Here is a 26,467-nt window from a genome sequence, read left to right on the forward strand (position 1 = left end):
TGCTCTGGCTACTTCTCTAGAGCTTCATCTGGGATGTATCCTCCTGAGAACATTCCAGATTGAACCAGAGACTTTGGACAAGTTTTGAAGCAGGGTTTTTCTGGTGCGACAACTATTGCTTCTCAGCTTGCCAACAAAACTTGCGGGGAGGGGAGAGGTTTGGAATGCAGACTTCAAAGATTAAGAAGCCAGACCGTGAGACTCAAGGACGTTACACCAGATGTCTGGCCAGATCTAGAGATGCTTCTCATAACAATATTTTTCTACTTGATTGAGCATCCTAATGAGGAGGGAGGAGGAAGAATTCATTGCTTTTACTATATGGGCTTGCCAGACCTGGTTTTGCTTTCATTAGTACCGAAGTGATGTACATTAAGAGATTGGAATGTCTTGAAGGTGTTTGCTTGGTTGGGTTCTTCATTTGGAACCTTGACAGGCGGACCCTCTTAAACTTACGTCCTTTACAACTTCATGCATAGAAGTCCTTTTCTTCTCCCCCTTTCCAAAAGTTATAAATTCACCCATTGATGGAATTCTGTGGTGCTGAGAGGGATAATCCCAGTTCTTTCACCTGAGAAGATCTTCTCAAAAGGGGCAGCTCCTGGGGGTGAAGTCTGTGAGTGTGAGGAGATGTGAGATGGGTTGGATGTCTTGCGCACTAAAGCTACTTTCTGCACAGTTCTTGGACCAGAACCCTCAACGCTGTTCTCCCACCTTCCTTTTCATCATCCTGCAGGTTCAACGCCGTTTCCATACAACCCCTTGACGGTGAGACTTTCCACAGGAGTCGTGACCGGCCCACCACCACCCACTGCCACCGTTCTACAGGGCAACTCCGGAACCCAGAACCACAGTTGGGAAGAAGAACCCAAACCGCTGCTGGTTTCACAGTATGAGACCCTCTCGGACAGTGAATGAGAAGAGAGAAGGCCGTGACAGGAAGAACAATGGACAGATGGATGTGGTGGCTATGGAACGGGTCCAGGCTGGGGGATTCTGGGAACTTGTCAGGGGTTTTTTTGTTTAATATTTTATGACATCTGGAAAGAAGGTATAGAAAATCAGAACAGAAGAAAGCTAATAGGTTTAAAGCCTTAAAAAAACAACCAGGGATTGGAACACACACCCCACCCCATTCCACTTCGGATGAGAGCTGATGGCCAAGAGGGAGGGGCTTTGAGAAGGCAAACTACCAACACTCAGGGGGGGGTCATCTTCTGCATCAACTTTGTCCTTCAGCCCAGCGGAGAAAAGAGGGTGAAGGAAGAGTGTTGGCTTGGTCAACTCTTGTTGAGGTTTAGCATCTGCCATTGGCCCAAGTACCTTCTTGAGCTGGGCTCCTGACCTAATACTTGAAACACAGATCATTCAACCCCTTTCCCTGTATCTCCTCAAGCTTAATGAGGGACCACCGTAGTGGAGCTCCGTGTGGTGGGTCATCTAGAGAAGATGACCCAGGGCGACCCAATAAATAACAGATCTCATTTCGGGTCACTCAGAGCAGGAGAATAGGGCTGTTCCCCATGTTCTGTGTCCCTCCAGACATTGAAGTGTGTGGCTGAACTTGGAACATGTTAGAAGCAGGTAGCCGGAACTTGGGGTGCAGAGATGGATGTCAAGGAGAAAAACCAAAAGAGAGAAGTTTAGTACAATGGGGAGAAGAAGTTGGGATATCCATCAGAGATAATTCCTCTGGACGTTAAGGGATTGCCTACGGATGGAGAACACAGCAGGCAGCTGTTAAAATGCACCAAACTCAAAACGCTGCTGTTGGTTTCATCTACAGCAGTGTTCCTCCACCTTGGCCCCTTTAAGAAAGGTGGACTTCAACTCCCAGCATTCCCCAGCCAGGGGGATTCTGGGAGTTGAAGTCCGCCCATCTTCAACCGGCTGAGGTTGAGAAACACTGATCTACAGGGTATATTTTTGTTACATTTGGGGAAAATGATGCCAGATATTTCAGAGGGTTATTTTTAATTCTCAAGTTTAGTGGCGGGGGGCGGGGGGTGCGTGGAAGGATTCTAAAACAGTGTTATATGCTGCTTTTTTTTTTTGGTCGCTATTCTTGTACAAAAGAGGGTTTCTGTGTGGCGTGCGAGATTTTTTGATCTGTTTGTCCATTGTATGGAAAAGTCAAGGGGTAACCAGGATCCAGGAAAATGGTTCTGTAATTCAGTAGAATGTATTAACGTAGCTTTTTTTTTATTAAAAAGACACACAGATACACATCCACACATATCACTTCCAGAGGCTTTTATCACCTGTAAAGACAAAGCAAGGGAGACCACCATATTTTTCAAAAATTTGTCTCTAGAGAGAAGAGTGATGGAAACTTGCAGGAAAGTTGAAATAAGTAGTTTACACACACACACACACACACACACACACCAGGTAGTGTGTTTATTCATTTGGGGCAAGGGTGCTGGGAGAGGGTCCCTTTACCCCTTTTTAACTCACACAAACCACCATGACTATAATTCAAAGTGAATATTCTCATTTTGTGTGGTTCATAAGGTTGAGAAATTCTGCCCTAGGGTTGACAGATGTTTCTCTTACTGTATGCTTGAGAACAGGGATCCCAGATAGTTGAGTCTTTTCTGGAGCAGACAACGTTGGCATAGCTGAAAAAGGACAACATCACACTGTTTGTGTCGCCCCGTCGTTTCAATTTGTTTCTTCAGTGAAGTTGGCTTTCCCAACCGTTTTTCTTCTACTCATCCTCTTCATTTCCCTCTTCATTGATGCAGCTGCTTGTTACAGTATATTAAACTCTGGCATGCATTATTAAATTTTTGCAAAACTGGTATATGTAAAGGCTCAGAAAAGTTTCAGGCATTAGGGGGAAAAAAATAGAGGAATCTCTCTGCTTTCCTTCTGTTAAGACTTCTGAATTTCTGAGGTTGAAGGATTTGGCCTACTGGGGCTAAATAATGTTCCCACTTCCCACCCCCAGTTAAGTCTTGACAATGAGGGACCCGCAATCAGCACAGACGTGGAAGGATAGTCTGGTGGGAGACAAATTATGTAGGGAATAAATTCTAGATTTGAAGCACAGTGCAGCCTCTCTTAGAAAGGGATGTAAAAACCCACTTGTGACAAAGCCAGATTTTGCTAAGTACTCTGGGAGCAAATCCTGCCAGATCTCACAAGGAACAAAGAAAATCAAGCTTACAACACTAGAATTTAGAAGCTGCTCTAGATAGTTGCCAGGGCCATGGTGCTCTGCTATGTCTTAAAAAACCTGTCGTCTTTGAAGAACCTAGATGTTCTTTCAAGACAGGAAACATTAAGCCTTGCCCCATGTACATTGCACAGACCCAGTTTTCTACATAGTAAAGGTCATGCATCTGCCTTAAAACAAATCCAGTCAGCTACTGTCAACAAATTACCTTACAAAGGAAGTGATGGTCTTCATTGTACCTGGTGGGTACCCATGTTGTTTATTCTTGGCCTTGATAGCTGGCTCATCGACACACCTTACAAGGACAGCTAACGGGCAAGGAAGCAAAACTAATTGTAGAAGAGAAGGAACACCCACCCAGCCTGTCACAACTTTGTGCATCTGTCCGTTGCCTCATTTTGAAAACCTCCAATTAGCTGTCTTGCTTTTGGGGGTTGTAGCTGGGAAGGGGGCCAAACTATTGTAGATCAAAGTGTAACTTGCCACATGTGCCTAGAAGATGTTGAGGAGAGGGATGACAGCAGAGGCTCCACAATTAGGTTTTTTTTTGCCTTTGGAATCTTTGTTTTGTATCTGAAAAACATGTTAGGTGCCATGTGATCTTCAAACCAAATCATCTTGTCCCCACTTCCTGTCTCTGCTGTGGGAAAGGAAAGGTCAAAATACCTTGATGACCATTACAGATTAGCTTGGTTTTAACCCAGAATGAAGAACCCTACAGTTCCTATCTTTCATTCTCCTCCTGTCGGTCAAGCTCCTTGAGGAGCCCCATGATAGACCAGCAAACCTTGACTTTCGTTTCATCAAAACATTTGATCTTTCAAGTTGACTTGAGTCACCACGAGGTCAGTTCCAAAAAGTTAACCATTCTCATTTTCTTCTCGAGCACTGCCATCAAAGTGGCTTGCCATTATTTTTTGACCAACACAAGGCTCTCCCCTGGAGGACCACAGCCAGAGAGGGAAGGGACTTGCAGTGGATTCACAAATTCAGGAAACCCATGTGCAACATAGGTTTTTTTGAATCCAACATAACAACACCAATTGTTCAGGCAAATTGATGTCCTCCAACTCACCAAGAGTGGAGCACTCATAATTCTTTGCTTTTAGCCATGCATGGTCCAACTGTGGTTGAAGATGTAGATTTTTTTCAAAGATGCTGCATGGCACTGCATGAATTGTTACACACCTATCTGAAGTTCATAGAAGACAAACATGGTGCAGATAGATAGAAAAATGCCCCTAAGCCCTTTGCTTCAATCTGTCTCTTCCCAAAACTTTAGACCAGGGGGATTCAAACCTGGCCCTTTTATGACTTGTGGATTTCAACTCCCAGAATTCCTCAGCCAGGCACGTGTAGACCTTTTGTAAATTTCCTATCCATAGCATCACCTTCTTAGCTCAGCTTAAGATGGCTTTGTTGCCAACAAGGTAGCTTGGTGATTGTTCAGCCAGGCTGAAATCACACCGTTTCACTCTAGTCCAGGGGTCTCTATCCTTTATGACTTGTGGACTTCAACTCCCAGAATCCCTCAGCCAGCATGGGAGTTGAAGTCCACAAGTCCTAAAGTTGCCACGGTTGGAGACACGTCTGCCTTGGACCACATACATACACACAAGCCCCGTTAGAACCCAACACAGAGACATCCCTGGCCACAGTTTGCAAACAGTACGTTTCCCTTTTTGAAAGGCGATTTCTGCATTGTATTTGTTTTTGGGTATTTGTGTGGGTACAAACACAGGGACAGATTCTCTGGTTACAGTGTGTGTGTGTGTGTGTGTGTGTGTGTGTGTAATAGAAATGCATTGACCCACCTTTCTGAGTGCCCGAATCAGTGGCCTGACATGCTAGTTGAGTCATGCTGCAGCTGAACTTATTTTCTTTGGGGTTTGAAACATTTTGCTGCTTCTCCAAGCTTTCTTTCTTTCTTTCTTTCTTTCTTTCTTTCTTTCTTTCTTTCTTTCTTTCTTTCTTTCTTTCTTTCTTTCTTTCTTTCTTTCTTTCTTTCTCTCTCTCTCTCTTTCTTTCTTTCTTTCTCTCTCTCTTTCTTTCTTTCTTCTCCTCTTCCTCTCCTTGTCTTCTCTTCCTCCTCCTCTTCCCCCTCCCCTCTTGTCTTCTTCCCTCCTCATCCTCGTCCTCCTTTTTCTTCTTTCCTCCTCCTCCTCCCTCTCCCCCTTTCCCTCCCCCTCCCTTCTCCCTCTCTACTTGGATTAGCGGCAAAATGTTTCAAACCAAAGAGAAACGAAAGCTCAGTTGTCCTGAAAAAAAACTTCTAGGCAACTTTAGCCATCTCTGGATGACTGAGAATCTTCCATCAAGAGACCCACGGGCATCTTTGTGTGCCAAATCGATCTTGGCCATCGATCCCGCCCCCTCACAACTCCACACCACTCAGCCCAATCACAGTCTCTGTTGACTGTTAGCGTCACATCAGGCGAACGCCAAGCGCTGTGTTTGCTTCCAAGGAAAGCCATGATCCCTGCACATTGGATCATTGATGTCTGTTTTAACAACATATTATAGGTCTTAACTGTGTTGTTTGCGCTCACTTTTTTTAAAAAAAATTGTGCTATCCGGACAGAGGAAAAAAAAAGGAAGCTATGTTAACCTATTAAAGTTTGAAGTGTTCTACGCTTTGCTGTTTGTACAAAGACACACACACACACACACACACACACAAAACCACAAAAGACGAAGAGCAATGTTATTGTTTGAACTGTACAAGGGAGCGTGGGGTGGGTGGGGGAGAGAGAGAGAGAGAGAAAATCTTATCTTTTGTACAACCAAATGTGCATAGTGAGTTGTATGATAGAACACAACTTGTACATAGAAAACTGCAAATTGTAAATATTTAATGCAGCTTGCTCTAAAAGGTTCTCTTTTTTTTTCCTTTATGGAAAGTGAAGTTTTGTTCATTGTTTTTGTTCTCATTTTGTTGGGGGGTTTTTTTGCTCAAAACTGGCCACGAAGCAAGTGGATTGGCAGTGACAAAGCACTGCGTTCCTGTTTCAATAACAAATAAAAACAATACAGAAGGAAAAATTTTTTTCCAGTTAAATGCAGTTCTCCAGATTGTTTGTGATGCTCATGTTTGTTCTGCAGGGCATCAAAATAATAATAAAAAAGAAAGATCAACCATTTCCTGAGAGGACCTGCTGAACAGAAGTGCTTAAAAGAACCAATAAAACGATGATGCTCTTCTTTGCATATGCAGGTGGTCAGAAAAATCAAGATGGCGGCTATAACCACGCTGTCAAAGCCCCAATCTTCTTTAGGGGTGCCGAATTTCAAAGGCAAGGTTGTGGCCACCCTCTTCATTTTATTGATTACTTTGCAGTATCTTTTAATCATTGACCATCTCTTCACCCTCCGTGTTTAAAGATAATTTTGCTGCTAGTCGTTTCCGACTCTAGGGAAACGGCTCATCTCCGTTTCAAAGCCGAAGAGCCAGCGTTTGTCCGAGAACATCTCCGTGGTCATGTGGCCGGCATGACTAGATGCCAAAGGCACACGGAACGCTGTTACCTTCCCACCGGAGTGGTCCCTATTTTTCTACTTGCATTTTTACGTGCTTTCGAACTGCTAGGTTGGCAGAAGCTGGGACGAGTAACAGGCACTCACTCTGCTACGCGGCACTCGGGATTCGACCCGCCAAACTGCCGACCATCTGATTGACAAGCTCAGCGTCCTGAGCCACTGCGTCCCTAATTTTTTTTTGCTAGTGCTGTGCCCCAAATCTTGGCTAAAACCGGGCCGAATCCTGCTCCTAAATCTTGTCAAAGTGAGCCAAAAAAGAAATTACTGTTCTGCTTTAAGTTTCAGAGTTTTCAATTTATTTATGCATCTTCCAGGCCTGGAGTCAAATTGCTGATGTCTTAAGACAGGTCAGGGGTTAAAAATGTCCAGCCCAGAGGCAGTGATCCTAGGATTAAGAGATGAATTGAGAAAAGTACTTTATAGAGGCACAGATGAAGTTTTTCTCTGTTAGATGCTAAGAATGGTACCTGCTAACACATTTAAGTTAAACATTTTTCCCTCAATAGGTTTCAGGAAGAAATCTTTCCCTCACCAGGTGCTGGATGGGCTGAGCTTGCTTAATGCAACTGCCTTGGCTCAGTTAATGCACAATGCAGTCTCTTGATCAAAATTGTGTTCCATAAATGCCCCCCAAAGTTGCTTAAGAATAGAGCAAATTGCTAGAAAAGTGAATTACCGGTATGTGTTTCGTAGGAAACATTGGTGCTATTCCAAATATGACCAGCAGGGGGCAAGCATTCCACAAGACCAGATTTTACAGCTTTTTCTTTCAAAAAGGAACTTTTTCCCGTTTGCTGAATACTGTTCATTTTATTATTGGGGATTGAGAACCACATACTCCAATTATCCCCCAATAGATTTACTGAATGCTCCAACAAAGCAACTTCTAAAATCTTAGCTAGAAAAGGCCGCAAATGGGAGTTGAACCAAAGTATCTTTAGGAAAACAGCAGATTTTTTTCTCGCCTGCCTCCGTGTGGCTTTCGGGACGAAGATGAGGGTCCCAAAGGTCCCTGTTCTGTTTCTCCAGGTGCACCAGTCCCTTTCCTAAAAAGGCAGACTAAACACATTTGCAGTGAGCAGCGATGGAGATCAAATTACAATCTTTCTTCTTCTTTTTTTTATTGAAAAGTTTTACAACACATTTTATTTTTAACAAAACAAAACCCCTCCCAACCCCCTCCCCTCTCCCCAACCCTCCCCAACACCTCCCTCCCCTCCCCCTCCCCCGACTTCCCAGAGCTCAATACAGGGTATAAAAATACAAACAATCATAATCTACCTTATGCAAACAACAATAAACTATTAAATCTATCGCACTTTAACTCTTATAAAATAACTACAAGCAATATAAATATCACTTCAATACTTATTCAAATGCTAAGTGAAACTTTTTAGTCCCATATTTATTCTGGATGTAATCAATCCATTTTTTCCACTCCACAATATATCTCTGTTGCGATTGGTCTTTCAAGTACGCCGAGATCTTTGCCATTTCCGCCAAATTGGAAACTTTTAAAGTCCATTCTTCTATAGTCGGCAGTTCTTCCTTCTTCCAATATTGCGCTACTAAAAGTCTCGCTGCCGTAATTAAATTCAACATCAACTTAGTGTCCACTCAATCTTTTTTTTTTCAATGACAGAATGGAGGGAGGAGCGTTTGTCAGTTGTGAAACCCACCCCTCTTTCTAAGGGCATAGAAGATGTCAAGAGCCCATGAAAGGGCCAGGACAGGGACCTAATAAATTTATTGTAACCGTAGTTCATAATGTGGAAGCCGTGAAGTACAATATAGTCAAATTATAAAGTAATACACTAAAGTAATAAATAAGAAATAGGGTAATCCTTGACTTACAACAGTTCATTTAGTAATCAAAGTTACGATGGCACTGGGGAAAAAAGTGACGTACGACCATTTTTCACATGATCAAAATTCAGACGCCTGGCAAGTGACTCATATTTATGACGGTTGCAGTGTCCAGAGATCACGTGATCCCCTTTTGCAACCTTTTGACAAGCAAAGTCAAATGGGGAAGCCAGAGGCCCTTAACAACTGTGTTACTAATTTTAACAGCTGCAGTGATTCTCCTAACAAGTTGCGGCAAGAAAGGTTGTGAAATGGAGCAAAATTCATTTAACAAATGATTCACTTAGCAACACCAATGTTTGGCTCAATTGTGGTCATACGTCAAGGACTACCTGAAGCAGGACAAGAAGCAACGGATGGAAACTAATCAAGGAGAGAAGCAACCTAGAACTAAGGAGAAACTTCCTGACAGTGAGGACAATTAACCAGTGGAACAACCTGCCTCCAGAATTAGTGAATGCTCCAACACTGGAAGATTTTAAGAAGAGACTGGACAGCCATTTGCCTGAAATGGTATAGGGTTTCCTGCCTGAGCAGGGGGTTGGACCTCCAAGGTCCCTTCCAAATTATTATTATTAATTAGCCATGAAAAGGTTTCAGGAAAATAAGCTGAAACAACACGTTAAAAAAAATATACTAAGTTTAAATTGCAAACAAAATCGATTGCTGACAAGAACGCAACTGCAAGAAAATAATTCTGTTTTTCAACCTCCCAAATTCTTTCTCCCTGCTAAGCTTGTAAGCCGCCCTGAGTCTTCGGAGAAGGGCGGGATATAAATGGAATTAAAATAAAATAAATAAAATAAATAAAGCCCAAAATTCTGTCCTGAATCTTTTCACCTTCAATTTTATCATTTATAATTGCATAACCAGGTTTGGTATGCAGGCATCTTCCCACATGTTCCCTTCCAGATATGTCGAGAAGCATCTGTGGGCTTCTTCCCATAAGCCCAACACACCAAGCTGGTGATCTAGTTGGGCCCCTCCGACTCAATCCCTGGAAAAAAATCTCTTCCACCCCCTCCTCCACCCCACCCCTCCCCAATTTTCAAGGCACACAAGATGTGATTCCCCCCCCCCAGGAAAAAAAAACATTTTCAAACAGGCTTTCAGAGAAGACAAACAGCGACTGTGAGAATCCCAAACTCCCAGGACGCCAGAGGAAACGTGGAGGTTTTTAGCTAACTTTTTATAAATGGAGCTTTTCAAATTGGACACCTCCAGGGCAAAGCCTGGCCAACACAGGAAAAGTGGACTGAGTAAGCAAGTGAGCCCCACCTTCTTTAAAGCCACCTCAAATCAGCTTGGAGTTTACTCTGGAATCACACCCAGGTGCAAAATAGCTCTTTTCAATGCTTGGGTTGTTCTCCCATTCCCACAACACCCGCAATCAAATTCCCCCTTTGCAAGCATCCTGCATTGGTGGACCTGTTTTGCAACAGCTGATCCAGCCCCTGAGTTGTTGACAATAAATAATACAAATATTTTGGACTTTAGGAAACTTTCAAAATGGGATCATAGTGTCCTTTGGCCGAGGACAAAAAAAATAATAATCACAAAACAGGTTGCTAGTTTTTGCCACCTCCCCAGGGCAAAGGGTTAAGAGAATGGAGGGGATGTGACAGGCCTCAAGTGTCAAAAGAAAACCATTTCAGATCTGGTTTGCACTTGGATGGAAGACCATCAGGAGATCTCAGAAATCAGGAAGCTATCTTGGAGAAAGTCATTGAGTGCCAGGTTCGTATTTGCTGCTTAACCCTCACACGAGTGTTCACAAAACTAGGAGCTCAAGATGACTTTTAGTGATGCAATGCTGGCTAAAATGCAAGAAAAGAATGCATGAAATGTCTCCAAAACTTAACCCTGATCGTTTGGCAGAAGCACAATGCCAGCTGTGCCAGGTTGAACATCGTGATCGGTGGCCAAGAAAATGCACCCAGCGTTGCTGACAAGCCAGCTTAAAAGAGGATCAACTAGCTTGTGTTGGTCTAATGAGAAGCAGCCAGCCGTGGAGTGTTGTCTCAGGTGAAGGCAGGTAAAGTTCAACAGCTGAGAAAACAAAACACACCTGTGTAAAACAGCAGGACGAAAGGTCCAGGACTTTACCTGAGGGCCCCCAAAATTGCATGACGAGGATGTCATTGGCCACCCCAAGGGACAAAAACATGCTTTTTATTTTTTCTTTCCTTGAAGTAGAAAGTGGCAAGACAAACCTGATTCCACCTTTTCCAGCTAATTTGGGCCTCTTGCCTCTGAAATAACTTTAATTTCATTTTAAAAAAAGAAGAAGCAAGCTTCGTTTTTTACTGGCAACGATCATAAATAACAGGAAACACTTGATCACATGAGGTGGGGCCCTTCGCAGGGAACAAATAGACGGTTCATATGGGTTTTTCTCACCCAGGGGAACCCTAATATCTCATTTTCACCCCCAAATGTGGCTGTTTACTCTCTCGGCTGCCTTTCAGTCTTGGGGAAAAGGTAGAGTGGATGGAGGTGATGGATGTTCTGCTGGACCTCATCACTGAGGCCACCTGAGATGGATGTTGCTCTCTGCTGCGGTGGTCCAACCATGTTATGTTTACCAACCCTGCCCACTTCCCCTAACTGAGGTCCAGAATTAAATCCAGAGTTAAAGCACAGGCTGTTTTTGAACGCAGGACACCGCTAGGCATGGTTCCATCAGGATAGGTGCTCCAATTTTTCCTCCCATACCTCTAAGGACCCTCCATCTTCTCCAGGAATGGATGCCAGGCCCAGACTTGCACATAGTATCCACCTGAAGCAGATTTTCAAGAAGAAACAAGGGTATTGTAAGGACCCACCTTGACTAACCACCCAAGAAAGCAGAACTCTTGAAGCAGGCATCGTCTCAAAAAGAAACTTTTATTAGGGGTCAGTGACAGTAGGGAAGGGAAGGCGAGATCTGGGGAAAATCCAGCTCAAACGGTATAGTTAAGCCAGCAATATTCTTCCTCCCACCAAAGTCATGATGTCCATTTGAAATCCAGCCAATCCACACGTGGCATAATGAGTGGGTAACTGACACTGTTAGCGCCCAATCCCCAGGTCTTCTCCAGTTTACATTTCTCTGTAACCGTCTCCCTGATAAGGGAGACACATTCCTTTCTCAAGTGGATAGAGGTGGAATGTTGTGATTCAGGGTCAGCCTGTGGGTTCGGCAGTTGGGTCGGACGACTCAGAGGAGGAGGGGGGTGTTGAAGAGCTTGCTGAGGGGGTTGAAGATCTTGCTGATGAGAGCCCTCAGCCAGGCTCCTCTCACCACGGAGACCCAGCTGTGTGAGCCTGACAGCATGGATGAAGATGACCCACAGCTGGCCCTGTTCAAGGATGCCCGACGCAGGAGGCAGTCAATTAGGAGTAAACAGAGGAAGGCAATGGGGCTTCTCGGAAGGAGGCAGAGAGAAGCCACGCCCTGAACTCTATATAAGGGGAATGTGTGGGGAGGGCTGGTTTGCTGAAGGCAACCGCTTGGATAGTTCGTGTATCTTAAAGCTCCTGTTTCTTGGTTCGTGTCTTGTTTGTTTTTGTAGCTGTAAATTTGGCAGGCGTAATTCCAGCCTCTTGCCGTTTGTAAAGGGGTTGTCCCTGCCTTTTCTGCAGGGCCGGTAGCAGGCTGGTACAGAACATGGAAGAAGAAAAGCAGAAAGCGAAAGTTATCCCAAGCGAAAGCCAATATCCCCCCTGCACCCAGAAGAATGGCAGGTCCCTTTGACGGACCTCTTTGGGGAGAAAAATAAAATAAAATACATCATTGCAGTGAAGGGACAGATCGCTGGTCTCAGGAGCTGCTAAACGTTTCAGCTACCTCAGAAGGACTCAGCCAACTCAACAGGTTTTTTAAATACATTTGCAAAGTGGTAAAGTCATCTGTCTCACCTGTAAGTGGAATAGAATAGAATAGAATAGAATAGAATAGAATAGAATAGAATAGAATAGAATAGAATAGAATAGAATAGAATAGAATAGAATAGAATAGAATAATAGAATGGAATGGAATGGAATGGAATGGAATGGAATGGAATGGAATGGAATGGAATGGAATGGAATGGAATGGAATGGAATAGAATAGAATAGAGCTGGAAGGGATCTTGGAGGTCTTCTAGTCCAGCCCCCTGCTCAAGCAGGAGAACCTATACCATTTCAACAAGTGACTGTCTAGCCTCTTCTTTAAAACCTCCAGTGATGGAGCGCCCACAAGTTCTGAAGGCAAGTCGTTCCACTGGTTAATTGTCCTCACTGTCAGGAAGTTTCTCCTTAATTCCAGGTTGCTTCTCTCCTTGATCAGTTTCCAACCATTGTTTCTTGTCCTGTCCTCTGGTGCTTTGGAGGATAATTTGACCCCCTTCCTCTTCTTTGTGGCAGCCCCCCAGATACTGGAACACTGCTTATTGTGTAGTGGGTCCGACGCAAGAGAGACGCCAGCCGGTGTGTGAGTTCAGCTCTTTATTGGAAGGGGAAGTGAACTGAGGAATGAGGGCTACCTGGCCTCCTTATATACCTGGCCAGGTAAGCTAACAGCCAATGGGGTTGGCCCTAGGTTTTCAGCCGAAACTGTCCAGGCCAACGCCCCCTGATGGCTGTTGCTATGCAGATGCCTGCATACATAACACCCCTCCCCCCTTAGAGAAGACCCACATAACAACAACATGCAACTACTATAACTATGAGTATATATATATAAAAAACAGTGGTGTCCTTGTGTGAGGGTCACTTGCACACATAGTCCGACAGGTAGGCTGGTGTCCTGTGTGGACGGGTGGATTGTCTGGGTGTGCTTGGCCCCTGGGCTTGGACCGTGGGTTCCTGAGGCCTTTGTGCAGGGCTGCAAGGAGCCGGCATCAGGAAGTCCTCCTCCTCTGGTCCCTGCCCTGTGACGTCCTCAGCTGGGTTGACCCCTCCTGGGGTGTGGTCCTCTTGTTGTTCGTGTGCGTTGAGTTCAGGGACGTGTGTGACGCGCTCAGGGGCGTGTGTGACGTGCTCAGGGACTCTTCCTCTGAGCTGATCGATGTGTCGCCTTATGCGTCTGTCCCCCTCCACCCCTACAATGTACGAAAGGGGTCCTGTTTTCCCGACCACTGTCCCTGGAACCCAAGGATGTCCAGCCCCATAGTTCCTTGCCCAGACCAGGTCCCCCAGGTTGAGGACCCTGTGTGTGGGTGATGATGGCAATGGTGATGGTAGTGATGCTGGTGGTGATGGTGATGATGGTGATGATGGTGATGTTGCCCTACCGGTTTCGGCTGCTACCCGGTCTGGGTGTAGGCGGTCCAGCTTGGTGATGAGGCGCCGTCCCCATCGCAGTTCTGCTGGGCTCTTTGCCGGTAGCCACGCATGGTGTTGTGTGTTGGGCTAGTAAAAATTTGGCCAGTCTGTGGTGCCAGTCCCCGCTGATGATGCGCCGGAGTGCGTCTTTGGTCGTCCTTACCATTCGTTCGGCCTGCCCGTTGGTAGATGGATGGAAAGGCGCAGAGGTGGCGTGCCTAATCCAGTTCGCCTTCAAGAATGCCTGGAAATCAGCAGCAGTAAACTGAGGCCCATTATCAGACACAATTACGTCGGGGAGGCCGTGTGTGGCAAAGAGAGCTCTGAGCACCTGGATTGTCCTCCCCGAGGTCATGTTGGGGACAGGGACTACCTCTAACCACTTGGAGTGACTGTCCACCACTACTAAAAATAGTTGACCCTGGAATGGCCCCGCATAGTCAATGTGAATGCGGGACCATGGCGTGTGTGTGGCCTCCCACCGGTGTACTGGTGCATGTGGCACTTCTGGCCTGGATCTCTGGCACGTATAACAGGCCTTGACCCGATCCTCAACCTCCTTGTCCAACCTGGGCCACCAGAGGTAGCTCCTAGCCAGTGCCTTCATCCTGACCACCCCCAGGTGCCCTTCGTGTAAGGAGTCCAATACCCTGGTGCGTAGTGCGGGTGGAATGATGACCCTGCTACCCCAAAGGAGGCACCCTTTGTGTGTGGAGATTTCATCGCGTCTAATGAAATAGGCCTGAAACTCTGGTCCCGGGGATTTCTCCTGCCACCCTGTGCAAACCCATGAGTGCACCCTGTCCATGATGTTGTCTGTGGCTGTGTGGCTGGCAATGTCCTTGGCAAGAACTGGGCACTTGGGTAGTTCCTGCAGGGCTAGGATCTGTGTGGCTGGTGCTGGGTCTGGGTCGTGTGTGTCTAGGGGGAGCCTACTTAGACCGTCTGCGTGGCCCATCTCCTTCCCTGGCTTGTGTACCAGCTTGCAATTGTATGCTGCAAGGAAGATGGGCCACCGGAGCATCCTGGGGGACAGAATCTGGGGGGTTTGCCTGTCTGTGGTGAACAGGCCCAGGAGTGGTTTGTGGTCCGTGAAGACAGTGAACTCCCTGCCATATAAGTAATCGTGGAATTTCTTGATTCCTGCCACGATTGCCAGGGCTTCTTTGTCTATTTGGGCGTAGTTTCTTTCTGCTCCAGACAGTGTCCTAGAATAGTATGCTATGGGGACTTGTGCCCCGTTGGGCTCAAGGTGGCTTAGGACAGCGCCCACACCATAAGGGGATGCATCGCAGGCGATACAAATGGGCTTGGACTCGATGAAATGGGTTACTGTGGACTTGTCCGACAGCAATGCCTTCAGGGCCTTGAAGCTCTGATCATGGGTGGCCGTCCAGGCCCATGTTGCCTGTTTGTCTAGCAGCCTGTGGAGCGGTTCAGCGATGGCTGCCTTGTGTGGGAGGAATGTATGGTAGAAATTCAGCAGACCCAGGAATGCCTGAAGCTCTGCTTTGTTCTTGGGTGTGGGTGCTAGTTTGATGGCCCTCACCTTGGATTCTGTGGGGTGGATTCCCCTGGCATCTACTCTGAACCCCAAAAATTCTGTGGAAGGAACGCCTATGCTGCATTTTTCCTTTTTGAGTTTGAGGCCAGCTGTGCACAGCCTTGCCAGCACTTCCCTAAGCCTCCCTGCCAGTTCCTCTGCTGATGCTCCTGCGATCAGGATGTCATCAAAATAGGGGCAGACTCATGGAATGCCCTTGAGTGTCTTTTCCATAACCTCCTGGAAAATGCCGGGAGCAACGCTGACTCCAAACTGCAGCCTGTTCACCCGGAACGCCCCCCTATGGGTTACTATGGTTTGGATGTCAGCTGTTTCCCTAGTGACCGTGAGTTGCTGGTACGCCTGTGCAAGATCGAGCCTTGCAAAAATGGCGCCGCCTTGGAGGGAAGCGAGAATGTGGCTGACCGCGGGAACCGGGTAAGCATGCGGGTTTAGGGCGCGGTTCACCGAGCACTTATAGTCGGCGCAGATCCTTATTTCCCCGTTGGATTTGAGGGGGGTCACGATGGGGGTTTCCCACTCCCCTCCATCTACAGGCTCTAAGATTCCCTGGGCCACCAACTTGTTTAGTTCGTGCTCGATTTTGTGTTTGAGCGCAAACGGGACTCGCCGCGGCCGGACCCTAACGGGGGGGACGTTCGAGTTAAGCTTGAATGATATGGGGGCCCCGGTGTACTTGCCTAATGACCCGTCGAAGACGTCGGCGAACTCCCGGCAAACGGCCTCAACGGAGTCCCCCTGGATCCGATGGATCCCGGATACTGAGATTCCCAGGGCCGGGTTCCCTGGCAGGCTTGGACGGCCCCGCAGGCCGCTTCGTGGGCTAGGATGGCGTCCTCGGCTTCCTGGAGAGAGACCTCCTCTCTTTCGAACAGGCGCTCCTGCAACCGCCTGTCGTGTAGGCCGCAAATCAGCCGGTCCCGTAGTCGCTCCTCCAAATTTGTGAACCTGCAAGCGATGGCAGCTTCCCGTAGGGCGGCGAGGAAGTCGGCGCCGGTCTCGTCGGGGTGCTGGTCCCTTTTCTCAAATTGTGACCGTGCGGCCACCTTGGAGCGCCGGGGCCTGAAATGTGCGTTGAGCCTGGCCACGAGGTCTCGGTACCCGACGGTGTTGATGGCCTCCTGGGGGAACAGGTTCGCGGCGACTTCCAGCAGCGCTGGTCCCCCAAGGCAGAGCAGGGCGGCCGCCTTTGCACCGTCCTCCGATATCTGATTGAACCGCATGTACAGTTCAACGTGAGCCAGGTAACGGGTCCAGGTTTTGGGGCGGCGGGTCTCGAATTCGCGGGGTTGTCCGGCTCTAGCCATGGCGGCAGTTGGTCGTGGATGTGGCGCTTGGCGTTGCCAGTTCGGCTGGTGGGCGTGGGGGGAAGAAGGAAAAATGCCTTTCCCTTCAGCTCGCAGAGCGTTTCCCCAGTGACTTCAGCTCTTGGTCGGCAGCAATCCCATCCTCGTCGCCACTATTGTGTAGTGGGTCCGACGCAAGAGAGATGCCAGCCGGTGTGTGAGTTCAGCTCTTTATTGGAAGGGGAAGTGAACTGAGGAATGAGGGCTACCTGGCCTCTTTATATACCTGGCCAGGTAAGCTAACAGCCAATGGGGTTGGCCCTAGGTTTCCCGCCGAAACTGTCCAGGCCAACGCCCCCTGATGGCTGTTGCTATGCAGATGCCTGCATACATAACACTGCTATCCTGTCTCCCCTATTTCTTCTTTACTTTAGACTAGCCAGACCCAAGTCCCACAGCCGTTCTGTAAAACCAGTTCTGTGGTGAGACCGTGTTCAATTTTGGAATTTGATTGAAAAACATGTTGAAGAGGAGCTGGATTTGGTCTACCATGTCCTTGGCTCATGAGCAGAGCAGGTAGCATTGCTTAAATTCCTCCCCACTTGACGTATTTCCTCCTCCCTTGCAAACCAAGACAAAACCCTTCAGAAGACGACTTTTGGGCATTTGCCATGACATTGGAGGCGATCCTTAACAGCCAACAGAGAGAATCCTGATTTTGGCAGGGCATGAAAAGAGCTTGGGTGGTGGGCGAGAAATGTCCGTCTATTGTTCTAGGAGTAGCTTCAAAACCTTTCGTGGGCTTGGGGGTCCCAGCTGGAGGGTGGGAATCTGCTTCTGTGCCCCCCCCAAAAGAGCAGAGGTAGTAAGAAAATAGCTCTTTCCTCCATCTCTTTCAGGTTCAAGGAGTGTTAAGTCAATATATCTTCCCACTTATAAGGCAGAGTTATTGTGATGGAAGAAATATCCGTCGGGAATCGGGCCAACCGATAAATCACTCGCCACAGAGAGGTCTGGATTTCACACAACCCAGAATTGATGTTAATTTTAATCAGAGGCAGAGAGAGAGAAAAAAATCAGAGTGGGGCTGTGTGCTGCAGATTGACAGAGGTGTGCTCCGAAGTGACTGGTTTGCACTAAGTGAGACATTTCCCCCCCCCCCCCGCAATGCTGGAGATTTCAAATTCCACAAATCATTTCCCGTAGTTTCTGGAACATATAGAGCATAAATAGGATGAGTTTATTGGTATTCTTTTTAAACGACTGTTCAATCAATCTAACCTAGTGTTTTGTAAGCTCAGCAACTTTAAGAAGCATGGATTCCCAGAATTCCCCAGCAGTTTGAGTGGACTTCAACTCCCAGAATTCCCTAGCAGCTTGAGTGGACTTCAACTCCCAGAATTCCTCAGCCAGTCATACTGGCTAGGGAATTCTGGGAGTTGAAGTCCACACTTCTTAAAGTTGCTGAGGTTGAGAAACCCTGATTGACAAAATAAGATTATGTGATCCATTCCTAGGTGTCTTTTTCATTGTTGGTTGGTTCAGATTTATTTTGAAATAAACACAGCAGACATGGGAGGTATAAAAATGTCTTTTTTTTTTGCTTTTCAGTAAGTGTGTTATCCTAACTTTTGTATTTGATCACTAGGTGTTGCTGTTACACTGTTTTCAGGCTCACACAATTGTCAACAGACAGTAAGAGCCAAAGGCAAAAACCAGATGTTGCATAAAAAATTGTTTTTAAAGTTTTGTGGCTGAAAAGATAGATAGATAGATAGATAGATAGATAGATAGATAGATAGATAGATAGAAGAGAGATAGATAGATAGATGGATGGATGGACGGACAGATAAATAGATGTATTACGACAGATAAATGATAGGTAGATGGAAGATAGATAGATAGATAGATAGATAGATAGATAGGTAGGTAGATAGATAGATAGATAGATAGATAGATAGATAGATAGATAGACGGACGGATGGACGGACGGACGGATGTATTATGACAGATAAATGATAGGTAGATGGAAGATAGATAGATAGATAGATAGATAGATAGATAGATGGATGGATGGATGGATGGATGGATGGATGGATGGATGGATGGATGGGCGGACGGGCGGACGGACAGACAGACAGATAGATGTATTACGACAGATAAATGATAGGTAGATGGAAGATAGATAGATAGATAGATAGATAGATAGATAGATAGATAGATAGATAGACAGACAGATGATAGATAGATAGATAACAGACAGAGAAAGATGATGGATGGATGGTAGATTATATATATAGAGAGAGAGTATCAAAATGTTTGCTTTTAATACATGTAAAAAGGCACTATGATTGGAGTCTGAGAATTATGTATATCTGTTTCTCACCTTGGTTTCTCAACCTACGATATGGCTGGCTGAGGAATTCTGGGAGTTGAAGTCCACACATCTTAAAAATTGTGACCCTTGAAAACAACTGTAAAGATACCGTAAATGAATTTAGATTTTTGATCAGGGTTTTGGGGAGGGTTTTCCCCCTCATTGTTACCACTGTGATTTTACGACTGTTGTGACCCTCCCAGAATTATGTTCTACAAGGCGGACAGACATAGAAACCTTGAAAATAAACAAGATTTGTGCTGGAAATGGAAGAAGCAGCTTTCCTTCCAGCAGAGAGAATGAATGAAGTCTATGTTCAAGAAGGCTATGGGCTCAGGACGGGCTGAAGAAGAGGCCTTCGTTTTTCAGGGCTGATTTTTTCTTTTAAAAAAACAACAAACCAACCAAAAACCCAAATGTTTCCACGGGTCAGTTCAAAGTTCACAGCTGGAAACATCAGGACAATATTCTCATTCAGAACCTGTGGTCAATATACCACCATTTTGGTCTGCAAGAAGAAGGTGGGGATTCAAATCAAGCCCCGTCGTGCCATCCAGAACATTTCCACCGGCTGTTTATGGTCTTCAGAGTTAACTTTCACAGTGCTTTTACTTTTTACCTTTATCTCTTCTTCAAAGTTGGGAGGGAAGAGTAGAAACATCACAGCAGAGGCAAAAAGGCCGGTTACAAATTGATTAACTCATTCCCCCCCCCCCACCGCTCCGTTTGTCCTTGGGTTTATGGCTGCTTTTGACGTTGGGTATCTCCTTCCCACTTTTATTCTCATCATGGTTAGGACTACTTTGATTCTTCTTCTTCTTCTTCTTCTTCTTCTTCTTCTTCTTCTTCTTCTTCTTCTTCTTCTTCTTCTCCTCCTCCTCCTCCTCCTCCTCCTCCTCCTCCTCCTCCTCTTCTTCTTCTTCTTCTTCTTCTTCTTCTTCTTCTTCTTCTTCTTCTTCTTCTTCTTCTTCTTCTTCTTCTTCTCCTCCTCCTCCTCGTCCTCCTCCTCGTCCTCCTCCTCGTCCTCCTCGTCCTCCTCCTCCCCTCCTCCTCCTCCTCCTCCTCCTCTTCTTCTTCTTCTTCTTCTTCTTCTTCTTCTTCTTCTTCTTCTTCTTCTTCTCTTCTTCTTCTTCTTCTTCTCCTCCTCCTCCTCTTCTTCTCCTCTTCTTCTTCTTCTTCTTCTTCTTCTTCTTCTTCTTCTTCTTCTTCTCTTCTTCTTCTTCTCCTCCTCCTCCTCCTCCTCTTCTTCTCCTCCTCCTCCTCTTCTTCTTCTTCTTCTTCTTCTTCTTCTTCTTCTTCTTCTTCTCCTTCTTCCTCCTCCTCCTCCTCCTCTTCCTCCTTCTTCTCCTCCTCCTCCTCCTCATCCCTTCTTCCTTTACCTCTTCTCCCCTTCCTTTTCTTCTCCTCCTCTTTTTCTCCAACTCCTCCTCCTCCTCCTCCTCCTCCTCCTCCTCCTCCTTCTTCTCCTCCTCCTCCTCCTTCTCCTTCTTCTTCTCCTCCTCCTCCTCATCCCTTCTTCCTTTACCTCTTCTCCCCTTTTCTTCTCCTCCTCTTCTTCTCCAACTCCTCCTCCTCCTGTTCATTCTTCTCCTCCCCTAATTGCAAACACATCCCATCTTGCATTGCATATTCACCTCCAAGCTGAGACCACCAAGTCACTCCTCATTTGATCTCTCTCTGATCTAAACCACAGATCACTCCCTTAACTCAACCCAGCCCCCAACGTGGGGCGGCCGAGGCCCTAATTCAAGGGCCGCCTTTTCCCTTTTCAAGGTTAAAACCCAGCAACCTGCAGCAAGAGATGAGGAACAGCCATCGGGATATTTAATACAGCAACATATGGTCTCGTTTATGAAGTTTAAAGAAAAATGTTTCAGATCTTGCCGTGAAGCCCAAGAGGAGGGGGAGTTTGTTCCGAATTGGATTTATATCTGAGTCTGGAGTGACTCCCAAATTTAGCTCGGCTGTTTCTGCTGCTATTTATTGAAATTGCACACTTCCCAAAAGAAATAAATAAATCCCAAAGCGATTTGAAACTTAGTTAGATAGGTCCAATGAATTGATAAAGTGGATAAAATGAGATTTGAAGAAGAAAACATTTTGCTTTATGGAATTTTAATTAGATTCGGCTTTTTTATTGATCTCAAATCTGTCTTTCATTCTCTAACAGTGGATCAAATCTGCAGAAAACACCAACGCTTCGGAATGTTGATTTTGATCAAGAAGGGGAACAGATGACCCCCTCAAAATGGGGGGGAAAATGCCAAACCATTTCTTGGGACACAGGAGATGAACAGGTGGAAAGTATCAAGGCTTTTTGTCATCTCCCAGAGAAGGTGGGTGCTACAGGCAAAAATTAAAAAGTTTTTTTTTTCTGGGATTGTTTTGTTCTGGATGTTATGTCCAAATTAAAAATCTTTCCAGTTTATCCAGCATAAAGCATGGTGCAATAGTTTTGTATAATTCAGTCAGCTTCAGCCCAGCTTGCAATAAGTTGGGCTTATAACAATATAATAACAATACAATATAATAACAATATAATAACAGAATAACAGGATTGGAAGGGACGTTGGAGGTCATCTAGTCCAACCCCCTGCTCAGGCAGGAGACCCTATACCATTTCGGACAAGTGGCTGTCCAGTCTCCTCTTAAAAACTTCCAGTGTTGGAGCATTCACAGCTTCTGGAGGCAGGTGGTTCCAATGGTTAATTATTCTGTCAGAAAATTTCTCCTTAGTTCTAGGTTGCTTCTCTCCTTGATTAGTTTCCATTCATTGCTTCTTGTTCTGCCTTCAGGTGCTTGACTCTCCCTTCTTTGTGACAACCCCTGAGATATTGGAACACTGCTATCATGTCACCCCTCGCCCTTCTCTTCACTAGATTAAGTAAAGGTAAAGGTTCCCCTGCACATGCGTGCTAGTCGTTTCCGACTCTAGGGGCCAGTGCTCATCTCCGTTTCAAAGCCGAAGAGCCAGCGCTTGTCCGAGGACGTCTCCGTGGTCATGTGGCCAGAATGACTAGACACCAAAGGCGCACGGAACGCTGTTACCTTCCCACCGTAGTGGTCCCTATTTTTCTACTTGCATTTTTACGTGCTTTCGAACTGCTAGGTTGGCAGAAGCTGGGACGAGTAACAGGCACTCACTCTGCTACGTGGCACTCGGGATTCGACCCGCCAAACTGCCGACCTTCTGATCGACAAGCTCAGCGTCCTAACCCACTGAGCCACCGCGTCCACCACTAGATTAGACATTCCCAATTTCTTAAACTAGACATACCCAATTCAAATATTCAGTCTTGCCCTAAATATTTGCACAAATTTTATCTTGCGGGATCGAGGACCAAAGTAGAACCCCTTTCAGGCACAGAGATGGGTTGGGAATGACTGAATTTTTTCAGCGTGGATTTCCTGAAGACCAATCTATTTTTAACCTGGCTTTAATGCTGCTTAGAGGAGAAGGGAGTGAAGGAAAATAGCAATTCAGGTTTCCTGGAGGATACCCCGGGTTTGTTTTCCTTGTAACCCAAATCCCACGGATTCAGACCCTCAAAATAGGTCAGCAGCTTATTTGTTAAAAGGCTAATGGGCAAGTTTCCATCCTGCATTTTGAGCTGTCTGCAGTGGCTGTCAAGGTCTTGTTTAACAAACAGCACAAGGGAGAGCTTTGCAAATTCCAGATAATTGGATGCTTTCACTCCCAAGAAGAATAAGATAAATGCATCTGGAAGAGGAGAGACTTTCTGAACAATCTTCCAAACCAAAAAAACACCACTTGGCACTGCGTGGCCAATTTATAAATTTGTCCCTTGCATTTCCAAGCTTCTGTTTTTCTTCCCTCCTACTTCTTCCTCACTTTGGGGAGGGTTAAAGTAAGACCCACATCAAATGTGGTCTGGCTATATAAGACCCACAGACTATTCCCCAAATGAAGCTCCAGGGATCAGTCCAATGAGCTTTTCAGGACTAATTCGAATTTGTCAACTGACTACTTACATCTGGGCACGATTAAAGATGGTGTTGTGTGTTCATGAAATCACAGCTGAGCTACCCAAAATCTTTTCCTCATTTTATTAAGCTTAGATATGTGTTTAAACACCTTTGACAATCCTTAAATTATTTCTGTTAGTCGGACAGGAAGGCATTATGCAACAGAAGGGAGATATACATTACAGAGATATAAAAATAAAAGTGAGCTGCAAAAATACCTTATCCCTGTGTTTATCAAACTGGGTAACTTTGAAGAGGTAGGAACTTCCAACTCCCAGAATTCTTTGCTGGCAGGAGAATCCTGGGAGTTGAAGTCCGCACCTCTTCAGAGTTGCCCAATTTGAAAAACGCTGCCTTATTGCAATATATAAAACAGCAAAAAAATTACTTTCACTAGCATTCAGGAAGAGCAGAGCTACAAAGACATAATTACAGAGCTAAAATCCCAAGTCCTTTATTCTCTATCATCCCACGTCTGACCACTGAATCAGCTTGCTGCACCATGTTCGTACGCTTACATTTTAACTTCAACTGTCTAACACTACAACGATGCTTGAGGAACCTAAATGTCTATTCAGAGCAACAAATCGTTCAGAAATTATACACCTTTATAACAGTCGTGAGAAGGCCGAAGGTCCAGTCAGAAAGTTCAAACTGTGATTTGAATCCAGCATGCCATCCAAAGAATTTTGCAAATGTTGGCTCGGAGTTAGAAAAGACATAACATGTTGCTACGATTTGAGATGGCGTCAGAAGACGCAAAGAGTCAATTGTGATTCATCTGTGCGTTCGAAAGACACAATTGTGGTTCTAACCTAGATTGGAACCTAACCGACAAATTTGGTGTTGCGTCAGACACGACCCGATTGAAAACCAATTAACCAGCTATTAACCTTTCCTCTACAAGAGCTTAGCTTAAAGCATCCACAAAACGTCTTAAATTTGATGCATTCAAGTTGTGTCAAAGCTGTGACTTTTATACATGGACACCAGGAAAGACACTGTACCTGCATGACCAATGTGACTATTTTTGGTTACCCCAGTAACTCTGAATGGCATTTTCAACCTTCCTCATGAAGGTCACCCTCGAACTAAATGACAGAATTGTGCCACCTTAGAGATTAAACAGTGCCCCAAAGGGATTTAAACCAAGCCATGAGTCTTTGCATTCAAAATTTGCATTAGGAATAGAACAGAGCTGGAAGGGATCTTGGAGGTCTTCTAGTCCAACCCCCCCACTCAAGCAGGAGAACCTTTACCATCTCAGACAAGTGACTGTCCAGTCTCTTCTTAAAAACCTCCAGTGATGGAGCGCCCACGATTTCTGAAGGACAAAGCTGTTCCACTGGTTGATTGCCCACACAGTCAGGAAGTTTCTCCTTAATTCCAGGTTGCTTCTCTCCTTGATCAGCTTCCAACCATTGTTTCTCGTCCTGCCCTCTGGTGCTTTGGAGAATAACGTGACCCCCTCTTCCTTGTGGCAGCCCCTCAGATACTGGAAGATAGCTATCCTGTCACCCCTATTTCTTCTTTTCTTTAGACTAGCCAAACCCAAGTCCTGCAGCCGTTCTTCATATGTTTTAGTCTCCAGGCCTTGGATCCTCTTAGTTGCTCTTCTCTGAACTTTTCCCAATAAAATCATCCTTCAGCTGCTGTGGCTTGCTTTTTAAAAACCAAACTGACATGCGTTGAACACGGCTGTCTTCTCCAAAGGAGCTGGAGTTTGGTTCAACAATCAGACTGAGCAAAGACAAGCCCATTCACTCAAGCAAGAATTCACAGGCATAATCCCTTGAATTTTCCCGACAAGAATTCTTGCCTTCTGCAAGCAGACTGCAACCAATTTAACCTCTGAATTAGATATGCAACGCCTTCCCTCGTGACCCAGCATTAAACCTAGCCTAGTTTCTACAGCTACAAAAAGCCACTTCAGCTGAATGCAGCCCCAAATGCACCCCTCTGAGGTCCTGAATGGTGAGATTTGGGGGTACGTCCTTGGCCCAAGAGAAAAACCTCAGCTCAAAACCAGCCTTGAGTGATGCGACCGGGTGGAGGAACCAGCTTTGGGGGGAAACCGTCCCTTGCGTGCTGGCTTGCAAAGTGGTTTGCAACTTTTCCTGGTGGATATTTTGCACGGGGTGGGGGTGGGGTGGGGGCTAATCTAAACCACCTGGCAGAGGGCGTCGGACTTGAGCATGCTCGCTTCTTGTGAGAAACGGAAGAGAAGGAATGCAAGCGCGTCCAGAGAATTTCAACTCCTCGGGAGAAAGTCCTTGGAGATCTTCAATGCACGGGCTTCCCAGCCTTCTCCGCTGGTTTTTCAAAAAGATGATTTTATTTTCCGTCCCCCAAAAAACAAAAACAAAAGCCAGCTGCAATCCGATCCTAGGAAATCTCCCGTTCGGATCGGCATGTTTTACCAACCCTCTTCAAAGAATGCAAATTTTGAATGCAAAGACCTGTGGCTTGGTTTAAATTCCTTTGGGCCCCAGTTTAAGTCCCTAAGGAGGCATAATTCTGTCATTTCGTTTGGGGGCGACCTTCAAGGGGACCTCCGCAGGCTCCAGGAGGGTTGAAAAGGCAAGGTACTAGAGGGACTTGCGACCGGTTCTTGCACTTATGACCATCATAGTTGCAGAGTCCCAGGTCAGGTGGTCGATGTCCCAGCTGGCTTCTGACAAGCAAAGTCAATGGAGGAAGCTGGGTTCACTTAACGACCGCATGACTGACGTAACTGCAGGGATTTGTTTTAACAATCGTGGCAAAAAGGTTATAAATCAAGCACAAACTCAACGTTGCTTAGCAGTGGAGATTCTGCTCCCAATTGTGGCCGTAAATCGAGCACTATCCATAATGATTTAGTTCCTCAACCATTTGTGTGAAACGGGGGCCTCCCTACGCAACGATCTACCATCCACAAACAACACACCTGTCTAATTTATCCTCTCTTTCCATCTCTGTAGTCTTGAATGCCCCAAAAATAAAAATTTGAAACTGCATTTGTCATCGTTTACCAAGGCGATGTTTTAAGATCATTCATGCTAACAATTTCTCCAACATCCTGACTTTAAGGTCACCCCCCCCCAAAAAAAAAGATTCGTTTGGATTTAATCTCCTTTTCTAAAGCTTTTTTGTTTGTTTGCTCAGTAAAGATCATATAAGTGTCTGTCTTTCGTTTTGCTGTTTCTAATTGGTGGTCCAGATTTCTGCAACCCCAATATGCTCAAAATCCCAATCCTTAAAAGCAAGAAATATCATAGCAAGGAGATTGTTGCAGAGCATATACAAAGGGGTTCCCCCCCCAATTCTTTGGTTACCTAATGGCTGGCAATGTTAAGTCATTTCTCCTTCTGGTTTCCATGCATTCACTTCCAGTTCCCCTC

General features: G+C 45.7%; 1 protein-coding gene across 1 annotated transcript in view; it reads left to right on the forward strand.

Moving 5' to 3' along the window:
• The window catches only part of NCOR2 (nuclear receptor corepressor 2), a 189,592-nt gene extending 186,788 nt beyond the window's left edge, over positions 1-2,804 (forward strand). Inside the window, 1 exon segment of the mRNA XM_083373217.1 lies at positions 737-2,804. Coding sequence (XP_083229343.1) covers positions 737-918 — 182 coding nt within the window. The 3' untranslated portion in view covers positions 919-2,804.
• The last annotated feature ends 23,663 nt before the right edge of the window (positions 2,805-26,467 follow it).

Source organism: Vipera ursinii (assembly GCF_947247035.1).
Source record: "Vipera ursinii genome assembly, chromosome: 14".
Taxonomy (NCBI): Eukaryota; Metazoa; Chordata; class Lepidosauria; order Squamata; family Viperidae; genus Vipera; species Vipera ursinii.